This window comes from Charadrius vociferus, unplaced genomic scaffold (genome assembly GCF_000708025.1).
Source record: "Charadrius vociferus isolate BGI_N301 unplaced genomic scaffold, ASM70802v2 scaffold273, whole genome shotgun sequence".
NCBI classification, from domain to species: Eukaryota; Metazoa; Chordata; class Aves; order Charadriiformes; family Charadriidae; genus Charadrius; species Charadrius vociferus.
In genome coordinates, this window is record NW_009647750.1 from 328,727 (window position 1) to 340,932 (window position 12,206).

Genomic DNA, 12,206 nt, shown 5'->3' on the forward strand with positions numbered 1-12,206 from the left:
TAGAGACATTTATATGGCTTTACAGAACTCAACATTTTTTTAAAAGTTATTTTCAATAAGTTGTGTAAATAGGATATACAGGGGGTAGCAAAGAACACCACATTTGTCCTCCCACATGCATGAATGACAGTTCTCACAGGAAGAACTGTTTCACAGTCTTTATGGGTGAGTGCTCTCAAGCAGGGATAAATGGGATATCCTACTGTAAATATTTTTTGCTGTGAATATCCCCCAAGACAAATCCTATGATAAAAAAAAAAAAATCTTTCCTAAGCTATTATCAGAAACCAATATTTTTTGACACTTCCAAATTATTGTTACTCCCAGAGAAGACAGTGAATATTAATTCAGCTCTTGAGATGACATGTAAAGGGAGAGCAATGACAGAAAAATGCAAACCCTGAGAAAATGCACAATGCTTTCAGGATCACACCCAGCTAACCTTACTACTATAATCTGAATTAGGTCCTTAGGCTCATACCCTGCTCCTCTGGGCAGACTGATTTATAACTTTATGAAGTTATAAATGCCTCTCAAGGAGAATACTAAAATCAAGCTGGCAATTTTATTAGCAAGTGGAAACACATAATTGAAGACAGCAATGAGAACTTCTTATGCTATGAATCTGAAACCAAATATTTTGTTGGTAACAAAAAGATTTCTGTGAGTCATTTTCATATTCCATAGGGTGGACTGGCCTAGAGGAACACCATATTGCAACAAATAAACTCAGATATATATTAGTAAAAAATAAAAAAACTAACATGAAATGAAGTATCTAGATTAGCAGAGACATCCGCAATGCTATTTCTTTTTATTCCTTGAGAAAAACAAAGCTCTCTTGATTATTCTACAGTCTTAATTGATATAAAATCACAGTGTTAACCTCTGGAAATCATTCAGGCAACAAGACTACACTGTCCGTATCTGACCATTTGCCAAGAGAAATAGTACTGTCCTACATCTGGGGTTTTCCTCTATGTTAAGCTCTTATTTATGATTTAATGTTTCTCTGATAACTAGACTAAAAATCATAATGTGCATGTTATCTTTCCCTGCCTTCTGCTTACTCATATATGCTGTCCCTGAGCAATTACCTTCATATTATTAACACATCTGATGTTTTCTACAGGGTCAAGACCACCAAAAAAACTGCTTTTCTCTCCAGAGGCATAATGCTCATTTGTTTGCTCTGATGTTTACCCTTGACTGTGTACAGCAAATATCCTACTGCTTTCTATCTCCTTTTCCAAACCCCACTGACTCACAATTATTTCTATTTTTACCACTTAAATACTTGCCTTTCTGTCCATCCTTCAATTCGCTTATTAGATCACATAGCATACCAGTTCCCTTTTACCTCTGTCCATTGATGATATGTTAATTAGAAACACAATGTAGGAAAAGTATAAGAATTGGGGATTGGGGAGAGGAACAGATATACTCACACTCAAGTAAAGAAGTAGATTTGGATTTAATGGTGAGTAGTAAATTAAACAGGAATTTGAAATGGCCTAGATTAACAACACAAGGACAAATGGCTCTGTATTTTGTATTTAATCGTGTCTCTGTATAATGGGAAAAAACCAAGAAGGCGGTGCCTGGAATATTGTGTTCAACTCTGCCTTTCGAGTTACTAGAAGGATAATGAAAAATTAGGCTATGTATAAGATTGTTTTCAGGAGGAAATATTAAAACACATGATGAGGAAGTTTCCAAGGTGGAAAAGGAGTGTACTTTGGCTGGACTGACTCCAAAACTGTAAGAATTGCGTTTGCATTTAAGCAAATTGGTACTTCTGAGCTTGAGCTTCCTAGGACTTTAAATTTTCTTTTTGTCTTAATATTGTTTCCTTTCCTTTACATTTGACAAAGTCCAAATGAGTCATCCAGTGGCAGTTATTCATTATTTGCCTTCAGATTTGTAGGGCTGGTTAAAAGCTGAATCCCAGAATAGCTGAGCTTGGAAGGCACCAGTGGGAATCACAAGTACCCTGGGGAGCACCACTAATGACTGGTCTCCAGCTGGACTTTGTGCTGCTGGTCACAGCACTGAGAACCTCTACCTTCTCCATGTCAGGTCATTTTCCCACTCAGTGGCAGGCTCTCATGTCCCCTAATCCTCCTTTTGCTGCTGATGTACAGCGGAAGCCCTTTTTTGTTGCCCTACCACCATGTAAAACAGATTTAAAGGTAAAAATATTTTCATGGAGATAAAGTAAATTTATTACAGTATTTGCATATTGTCAGGGGAATGGGAATCTTTTTATTTTGATGGAACATAATGAAGTATTGAGAAAAGCTCACAAGGGCCAGAAACAGCAAGTTGAATTCACAGCAACCAAGGGATCTTTTCTCACAGGCAATCTTGCTCTACCCCTTGTAAGCACTGTTCAGACAGAACTGGTTTCTACACATGTTGACGGGTAATGTGGGAGAAGGGAACGGGACCTGAATGCATTCTGGGTAAGATACTTGATGACACAGGCCAGCAAACTTGCAGCCAAGCATGTGTGGTTGGGACCTGGTATGCGGTGCACTCTGAACATCAGGCTGCTTTAATGTGCTTCAACACAGGGAGGAAGGATCTATGCCTTTCTCCTTCCTTTCTCAGTATAATCTTTCCAACCCAGATGCCATCCTCCTAGGACCTTCTTACAGGCACAGCACTTCCAGCACATGGGCCTGAGTTGCTTGGATGGCGAGGACGGGACACCAGGGCTGGCTGTCTTCCCCTCACATCCAGCTATGTCCAGCAGTCTGGAGGGAAATGAGTGCCCCCAGGCCCATGGGGAGGTAGGACTCTTGAACCAGGGAAGGGAGTAATTAGATGTGGCTCCAAAGAGGGACCTTCTCCAGGATGCTAGATTTCTGGCAGACTATAGCATTCATGGTCATTCAGGCATGCACCCCCTGGCACAGGATTTCTTCTGCTGAAGGCACTCCAGATAGAAGCACATCAAGCTGGTCAGACCACAGCATTCCAGGCAAGTTATCACATCTGGCCACTTCTGGCTCTGACTAGGCAGCAGAATGCCATCATACAATACACCGGCTGGACTGCCACTGCTCCCCTCTTGAAAAAGAGCAGAGGAACCTCGAACTGCATGAAGTGCCACTGCGCAAAGACACACACGGGAAAGGTCATAAGCCCATCAGCCCCCTTACAGGACACAGAACCTGGTTCTTGCCTTTTCTTTTCTCTCCCTACACAGAGATACCTCTCACCACTAGGCATACACAGCCTCCAGAGCCTCTCCACCCCTGTTGTGTCAAGGTGCACTCACCAGACGTACTTAACAACCCTGCCCAGAGCTCCTTCTCAGACCACCATGTCAAAACATGTTTTGCAAAAAAGCTGCTTCTAGCAAAGTCCCCCCTTAAACATAGTTGCATAATTTTGGCTTAGTGTGCAGGTAAGGGAGGAAGGGTACGGGAAGTCGCTACTGTGCTGTATGACCCCAAAAGCCACCCAGGACAGACTTGTCATGGTTTTGGGTTTCCCCCACAGAGACACCTGAGAAGGACAAAACAATACCAGCCCGGGTTGCACTGAAGACACCTTGGCAAAAGTCAGGCAGCTGAAGGCCATCATGTCCCCACACATGGTATCCATGATTTTTCCCTGGTGACTCACAGGGGTTTGCAAGATAAGAGTGTAACAATCTCTGTCTATACTGGTAGAAGCACCACAGAGGATCCTGAATAGGGATGTGAAACCTAATGAGTGATCCTGGGCAAACAGGGAAGAAATGCAGAAAAATCACTTCATGCTTTGAGACAACTTTCATAAACAAAAGTAAGCAAAATCAAAATCCTCAAGGGATTTATATAATACCTCTTAATGCCAGGGGAAGCCTCAGAAAATATTGAATTGGGGCACATTCAACTGAAATAAATATTTTCCTAAGACAAAGTATAAAGGAGCTCATGATCTGCCTGCTTGGTGATTGAGAAGCCAGCAAAAGTGGGGTTTTATGTTCTTTCTGCTAATATCTATTGCTATCTTCCAGTGACCACTCTGGATTCAGTTCTCACGTCTTTGCTCACAATGGCAATAGCCTTCCCCAGTAATCGTTACCACTGAAAGCATACACACAGAAGGTAATTTCAGAACATCTGCATATTGTCTTCAATCTTCCAAAAGAATACATTCCAGTCAACACTGCTGAAGAGACTAGCCAGGCTTTATATGCTTGCTTCTGCTTAGGTAGTCAGTTAGTGTCATGGAAGCTTTAAGAACTTTTCATTATAAAATCTACATAGAAGATACATTTTTAATGCTAAATACAAGTTATATCCCCAAATGACAAACTGAATAGCTGTGAAACATGAACAGAACAATCCACAAGCCCATTATTGCTGTATCGCCATCTTTTGTGTATAAGGGCTTGACTTTCAACTCTGTTATCTATCACTGTGTACTTCGTAAGACTGTACTGCAGTCTCAAAGGTCCTGACAACAAAGTCGTTGATTTGATAGGCATTCTGTCTCTCTGAAACATACATTCAGAAGATTGTGGGTGAAGAAATGAACTGTGCTATGAGCAGCACAAGTTCCTAGCAACAATTTTAGCAAGAACAGTTCAGACCATCTCTTTTTTTAGGGTTATCATTGGCTCTGCTCCAGACACTCCCATATGATTAATCATATTAATTATGCAGGTTTGAAGGCATTGAGGTAAACAATATAAAGGAAAGCTGAAAGAGCTGAAAAACTAAAATAAACAATGTAAAGAAAAAAGAGAAAAAGGTATTGGTGTGGATTTAACAGTCTCCTTTGCCCTAAATATACAGAAAAACAAGCAAGTAATTGTGTTTTAGTTAAATCAACTACACTTTAAACTTTCACTTCATGTCTAGTTGTCTATTTGCCAGTTTCCATTTACACCTTTCAACCACAGTCTCAAAAACTGGAGGTGTTTGGAAAAATATTAAACTGTTGTGTGCATTGAGTACACCTTGTCCCTTAAAAACCTGCTGGTGAATGACTTCTAGAGAAGCTTCCATTATTAAACAACAATTATTAATTAGTAATTAAACAACTATTAAACAACTTGAGCTGTTGCTAGCTGCTTATCATACTTTCACTTATAGCTGCTAAGCAGCTGGTCAAAAGAAGTAATTCCTTTTACATAAATAGGTCATGGAGATCATGGAGTAAAGTTCTACTCAGTCTAAACTGGGACATCCCACTTTCTCCTGGTGATGGAACGTCCGTGAAAATGTGCAGATGAGAAAACATGTTTAAACTGAATTTAACAACAAAGCAACAATTTAGTATCACTACAGAGCTGAAGATAAGACTGCGCGTAATCAAAGCAGGAATTTCTGAGGCTTTGTTTCTCCTGGGGTTGCACTGTGCTCCCACCACCTTTATGCATTCTGTCCACAATATGCAAAAATAAAATGATCTGCCCTCCACTAGGATTTCAGTTGCCAAAAACAAATTAGGAACACAGGTCTATTTTATAGGCTCTTTATGCAGATTTTCTCCTTGGTAGATCCATTGTTTGCCTAGAGAAAAAAAAAATTAAATATTTAAGGTGAGAAGTTTAAATTGTACCTGAAAAACTCCATGAAAGAGAAGCCATAACCATGCTGTTCAGCAATTCCTGCACAAACAACGTTCGCAGATGCTCCAATCAATGTTCCATTACCTGCAGTTCAGAAAACAAATCCCAGTTTGTAGATGTGCTCTGTTTCTTACCCCTCCTCTGTTTATTCTGTGCTATAGTCCTAAGATGTACTAGTTAGAAAAGAAAAATCAATTTCTGTTGCATAGGCTCAAAAGGAAACATACAGACAGTATCTCCACATCCTATAAATAGCTTCATGCTTTGAAAGATAAGCCTGGTATCGTTCTCTGATTCTACATAAGCCAGAAAAATAGAGAAGGAACATAACATCAATCTAGCAGTTGCGAAAATGACACTAGAGCCTTGCATTCAGATAAACTTTCTGATTTTTGATTTTACATACAAGAAGGTGCCATCAGATGATCTGAAAACAAAAGATGAAATAGATTGAGCATGCTAAGAAAAATGGATGTCTTTTTTCCTTACACAAACTTAACATTGACAAATTAGTGTCTTTTTTCCAGAGAGGGTAACTGATTGCTAATTTACTTTTTTTTTAACAGAAATTTAAAATACAATAAGTGGAACAAGGGAGGGGGATGGATCTGTTTCATGTCTCTTTTTTGAGGCAAAAGGATCACCACAGATACAAAGTTTGCTTACCAAACAACAATGGTTCTTCAATACATAAAAGAACATTACTTTATTCAGTGAACTTCACCAAATTACATTACACAGGTCCTCTTAAGAGAGGGGGACACCAAAGGAAAATAATACACCATGTTTATAATGCGCATCTATCCTCTTGGAAGAACGACATACTTCTCTTTTCTCCTAAGCCTTTTCCAGTAAGAAATTTATTCCCGTATATTCTCTAAACTTTCAACAATCTGGCAATGTAGAGAAGTCAGGTATTCAAAGCTCAGAAAGACCGACCCATTTTCTATAGCTTTCCCATGAGTCATACCTCAGACTTAAGAAATGCTGTATACTTGACTTCCACAAAGCAGATGTCTTCAGCAAATGTTTCTGATCTAAGGCACAACTCGGGAAGTGACAGTGACTCCTACATTCTATTCCTTAACTGAAATTTTGAACAAAAGAGGCAACAATCTAGGAGATTTTTTTTTTCTTTAATACTATGGCAAGTCATCTCTTTTGCCATACATCACTATATTAACAATCCATTATTCTAAGCACATGTCTTCCTTTGCTCCCATTGGCATATAATTACTCTTCTCATTTTGTCCCTGTTAACAGTACTGCTCAGTGGAGGCTTTTCTGGTCTGACTTTAAGAGAAACAGATCAGAAGGCAATTAATGCTCCAGTTAATTGTTTTATCTTAGTAAATGTTTCAGGTCACCCAGAGATCAGTTTACTAAGGAACAGGTCAGGATAAAGGCAGAAGGATTATTCCCCTAAGTATTCACACATGGTACGCATATGGCCTCCTGCACCTGAAAGCACACACAAAATGAGCAGTCTTCTGGAAATATTCATAAAAAAAATAGAGCACTTAAAATAAAATGAAGTGATAGAGTTCAGAAGTAAGGAAAAGGAGAGAAAAGATGTGATGTGGAAGGAACATTGGAGGAAGGAAGTTCTTCTTCTTCTAATAAGAAAAAAGGTAGGAGAAAGAGCCCGATTGCGATAATTTTGGATTCAGTGTCAGTGGATACTGAGATACAGGCTTTTGACTCATCGTTCTAGTGACAGAGCAACAACTTTGGGAAACAACTGAACCCCAAAAAGTTGCTCAGATTTTTTTTTTTTTTAAAGTTGATTTCACGAAAGCCAAAGCTTTCCAAGAAAAAGCCATTGTGTGGCCAAGATTTTTCCAATTGAGTCCAAAAAGAAAGCATGATACTTATTTACTCCAGGATGGTCAATTATTATCAACACAAAATAGGCAACAAATTGAGATTTTCATCCTGGAGTAGAGATCTGATATGACCATTGTTATCTGTTGTCTCAAGTGAGTGGCCTAAACAACACCTAATAAGAACAGGAGACTGGTTTTGTTTTCTCATCAGCAGCCTCAAACAGCTCTTAAGATGATCCCACCATGGAACAAGAAAGAAGTTGAAATCTTGCAGACAATGTGAGGTGAGAAAAGCATTCCCCCTACTCCCCGCAATCCCAAATAGACATTCTATTTCATATATTTGATTGTCCCTTTGTGTTTTTTTTTTTAATTCCTATTTTTTTCTGCTCTCCCAGGAGCTGTGCTGGGTGAGCTGCTTCCTACTTGCTCTGTTTTTAAGGCTTTGACATTGCAAGGGAGCTGGATGCAGAGGTCGTCTCTGTCTATGAGGAGCTCTGCTGATGTTAGTAGAATTGCAGATCAATAGGAGGGTATATCTCTACAGATCATAAAAGCATGGTGGAACATTCTCATGAGACACCAAGGGCTTTTTGTGACCTTGGCTTCTTATCATACACAGAGAATCACACACCTGTCCACACGCGCTTCAGCTGTGGAGAGAAAAGATGACTAACCTTACTGAAGGACCAGAAACATTTAAAAAATAGTGTCTAGGGTCACACTCGTCATTAGGAACTGCACAGCTCATTTCCCTTGCCCTCTCTTTGCCTCAAAGTGTATTTTAGTTACTTTAATGCTTGTTTAAAGATATGAAATTGAACTTGGAACATCAGTGTTCCTGGTAGGCTCTGGCATGAGAAAACCAAGACACAAAGCATGTGGCTTAATTCAAAAACAGAACAAATGAATCCAGCTGATGTTATTAGAGGAGTCAGGCAGGAACACTTAAGGAATTTTCAATTCCAAAACTAATAAGTAGTCTACAGCCCCCAAACATTTCATAAGAGGTTTCTGCTCGACACGTAGCACAATCAGACATCACCATCAGAATAATATTACTGTAGACAAGGAATATAGCTCTGGCTTCAAATTAAAGAAGCAGGACTGAAACTGCACTTGTCCCATGGCTGTGACTAGATAGAGTTGAGATCTCCAAACAGCACGTGCTCTCCTATACTGAACATGGGCTACAGCAATGCCTTCACGTAATGAAGTATTATAGAAAGAGTTTCTGCTTCAGCAGTGAATTGATTTCCCCAAGTACATTTCACTCGAGGAGAAATTGTCACCTTAAATGTTATCTGAAAGGAGCAGCATTTCTTTTCCATTTGTTTGGAGCCTGTGTGCCGTTTAATTAGGTATTGGCTCAGCAGGCTTCAAAGAACTACACTGAAATTAACAACAGAAGCAAACTTTTGTTTCTCCTCCCAGGAACATCTGTCTCCACGGCAGACATTTAACTCCATAGTGAAACAGCAACACTGTGACCTCTGAATCACAGAAAATCCAAAACTAGGTTAATGTACGTGGAAACCTACACACGTTAAATTCATTCCAATTGATGCAAATGAAGGATAAGCATTTTCTAAGACTTCAACCACTCGATGTCAGCTTCAATCTTAAGAATAATAAGGCTTAAAAAATATAGCAAAGACTTACTTGCTTGTTTGTATGCTCAAAATGTAATAACACATGGGTGAACTCTATCAAAGAATACCATTGTAATAACCAATCTGTTTTGATGACTCCTATTGTAATTTTTTTGATGACTCCTACTGTAACTCATCCTTTATCACAAGGCAGATGGTTATTAAGAAACTGGATTCATTACAATGAATTAAATATTATATTTCTAATATCAATAGTATGCGATATGTATGAGTTAAGCCATACATTTTATCCTGCATATCTATTCTGCCTTTATTCTTTGTAGACTACATGCATTATTGTCAATTCTAATAATAATAATTCATAAGCATGAAATCAAGACAGAACTTTTTCTTAATGCAAAAAAAATTCTCACTTTGAAACGTGATCAGAGAAAGATACAGAGATCTCTCTTAAAGAGCTGTTGCTGCCTAGGCTACAGAGAAGAAAATGACAGAGGAATCCTCATGGATCATACTCATTTTTCCAGGGACCTGCCCTAGCTTTGCACAATCATTGCAGAAGCACAGTAGAAGGTCTTCTACTGTTTCTGTCCAGAAAAGGTGACATAAAAGTATCTTTCTGATATTTCTCAAGGCAAATTACTTTGAATATCTTTAGGGAATTTGAAATCAACTCTGAGTACAAGAATATATTCAACAGTTTTAGTTTAGAATAAATCTATCAAGAAAGATCCAAAACCAAACCCCACATATTAAATCATGCCTTTGCACGTCCAGCTAATTTAAAGGTACAAGCAGGAAGTTGTTGACAAAGTTTGATAAGCCTGATTTGATACCTGCAGTATCCACCAGCCCTGCTTCTGCCAGCCTTCTGCTTCCATTTGTGGCTATTTCTTCTCAACCCAGTGTTCAGTTATCAACCTCTGCTACATCATGTCTTCAGACACTGCCAAATTCAAACCCAGAACCCTGCACACCACATGAAATGCACCTCCCTTAGACCCAGGCAGCCTCTCCCTCAGTAAACAGAGTTTGCCCAAGTGACTATAATCTGCAATGCACTGAAAATCAATGCTGGGAGAACTGATTACGCTTACTGAAGGAAGGGGCTGGGAAATCAGGATAGAATCATAACAAGAAAAGGGAGTGAGTTTGCATCAGTACCATCTTTCCTCTCGCTTTAATCTTCATTCTCAGCTGTTGATTTTGACTTGTCAGCAACACACCTATTATAGCTAAATACCGTTAGTTCTCAGGAGTCCCTTTGGTATTGCCCCCTCAAGAGCAAGCCTAACCCTTGGGTTTGCTGCATTAATATGTTTGCCTGGAGAATCGCCTCAAAGTGCCCAGCAGGATTAGCGTTTATTTCTCAAAGCACTGGGAAATCAAAGGGAAGGGATTATCACTAATAAAGCTATTTGGCTTAGCGTGAGCAGCCTTCATAAACAGTAACTTTCTCACGTATAAAGGAGAGAGTACCTTGTGCAACAGCAAGCTTAAAAGTGGGGTGCTTACAGAAAAGTCTTACTTTGTTGTGAGCATTACAGACCACCTCCCCTCACCATGGCCTGACAGTAGATAACAAGCTACAACTGTGCTTAACCAATTGCCCTTCTGCATTTCCCCTTCCCTGTGTCTCTGGCTAGATAATGCAGAGGCAAATAGACGACCCTGTTTTCATGTCTACACAAGCCCTGAAAACAGCTTTTCCGTGGCCTTGGACAAACATCCGTGCAAGGCCCAGATTGACATTGGCACAGCTGCTTGCACTGCTTTGTCCCAGACACGGGTTCTCACTCTGAAACCAGGAGTTCTCTACAGAATCAGGAGTAATTTCAGGGTGAGGATTTTCAGCCCTGCATTTTGCTGTAATCAAACCATCCCAATTATAGCGTCAAAGCAAAACTTATTGAAGGAAACAAGCTCCTTGCTTCCCATCCATTTTCAAAAGAAAACTCCGTGCAGCCTCCCATATGGTTTACATAGTTAAATATAGGTAAACTGATGTGTGTGTCTATGGTTTTGATTAGCCTTACAGGAGATGGCCTTCCTTTGGGAGGTGTCCCTGCACTTGACAGGGGGCTTGAAACTAGATGATGTTTAAGGTCCCTTCCAAACTAAACTGTTCTATGGTTCTATGATTCATAGCTTTCAGGAATTTTATGTTTCACACAAAATTAATCCATATTTGCCTCATTAAACAAAGTCATTTATATTCATCTGTTAAATGTCTACAAGTCTTGAATATCTTTTAATAATTTACAAGACGAATATGTTTTAATATTCTTTATGTGTAAAAATTAACAAGCTGTTGATAATCAAACTCTGCAGTCAATAAAGAGCTACAAAATCAAGGTAAATTAAACCAGTAACAGTCCCTAAAATAACAAGAAACCTCAAATCATAGGCAGTAAGAAGGAAAAGGCATGCATAAACTCATTCAGCGTTGTTATAAATTATAGATTGCAGTCATATGATATCACCATTTTTCAATTTTACTTATTTGGAAAAATTTTGAATGGAATGTTTGTGCACAAATGTGCACACATGGAGTTTATTGGAAAAAGAAAAGGAAAAAAAAAAGACTTTGAATCAAAATTTTGAGTTAACATCCAAAAAGTTCATTGAACTGCATTCAGTACAACACTTTTAATCAGGTGTACTTTACCATTCTTTATCACCACTCCTATATCACCAGCAGGACAGTTACTGTAAGTATTGCAATAGTAAATGCTCATTGCTTTCTTTTTGCTATGAGCGGAAAAGGTGAAATTTAAACTTGTCACTTTTCTACCAGAAGCATGAAATACATAAGGCAGGTTGCTGAACATCCTCCACTTGTTACTGTAACAACATAAAGAAATCCATAAGTTTCAAATCCACACATCTGTAAAAGAGACATAAAACCTGTGGTGATCACTAATGTCACCTCTCTCCTTGAAGTCAACTTACCCAGTACAAGAGTAAAATATAGTAGTACAACAAGGGGTAGTGTCAGCAGTGTACTCTGACATGCCATTCCCTCATGCCCTGAAGCACATATTCAAGTAGGTATTTTAGAATATCCAGCTGCTTTAAATTCAGATTCTGATTTTAATCAAATTGACTTTCGATTGGAGCCTACCTGTTATGTTTTGCTATGGTTCAAGTGCCTCGTTTAAAACAGTTTCACAACTTCTGCCAGTGCCCCTC

General features: G+C 39.0%; 1 protein-coding gene across 1 annotated transcript in view; it reads right to left on the minus strand.

The window, feature by feature from the left end:
* OCA2 (oculocutaneous albinism II) overlaps nt 1-12,206 on the minus strand; it is a 178,297-nt gene that overhangs the window by 35,030 nt on the left and 131,061 nt on the right. The window contains exon 22 of the mRNA XM_009882100.1: nt 5,566-5,659. Coding sequence (XP_009880402.1) covers nt 5,566-5,659 — 94 coding nt within the window. The remainder of the gene's footprint in view (nt 1-5,565; nt 5,660-12,206) is intronic.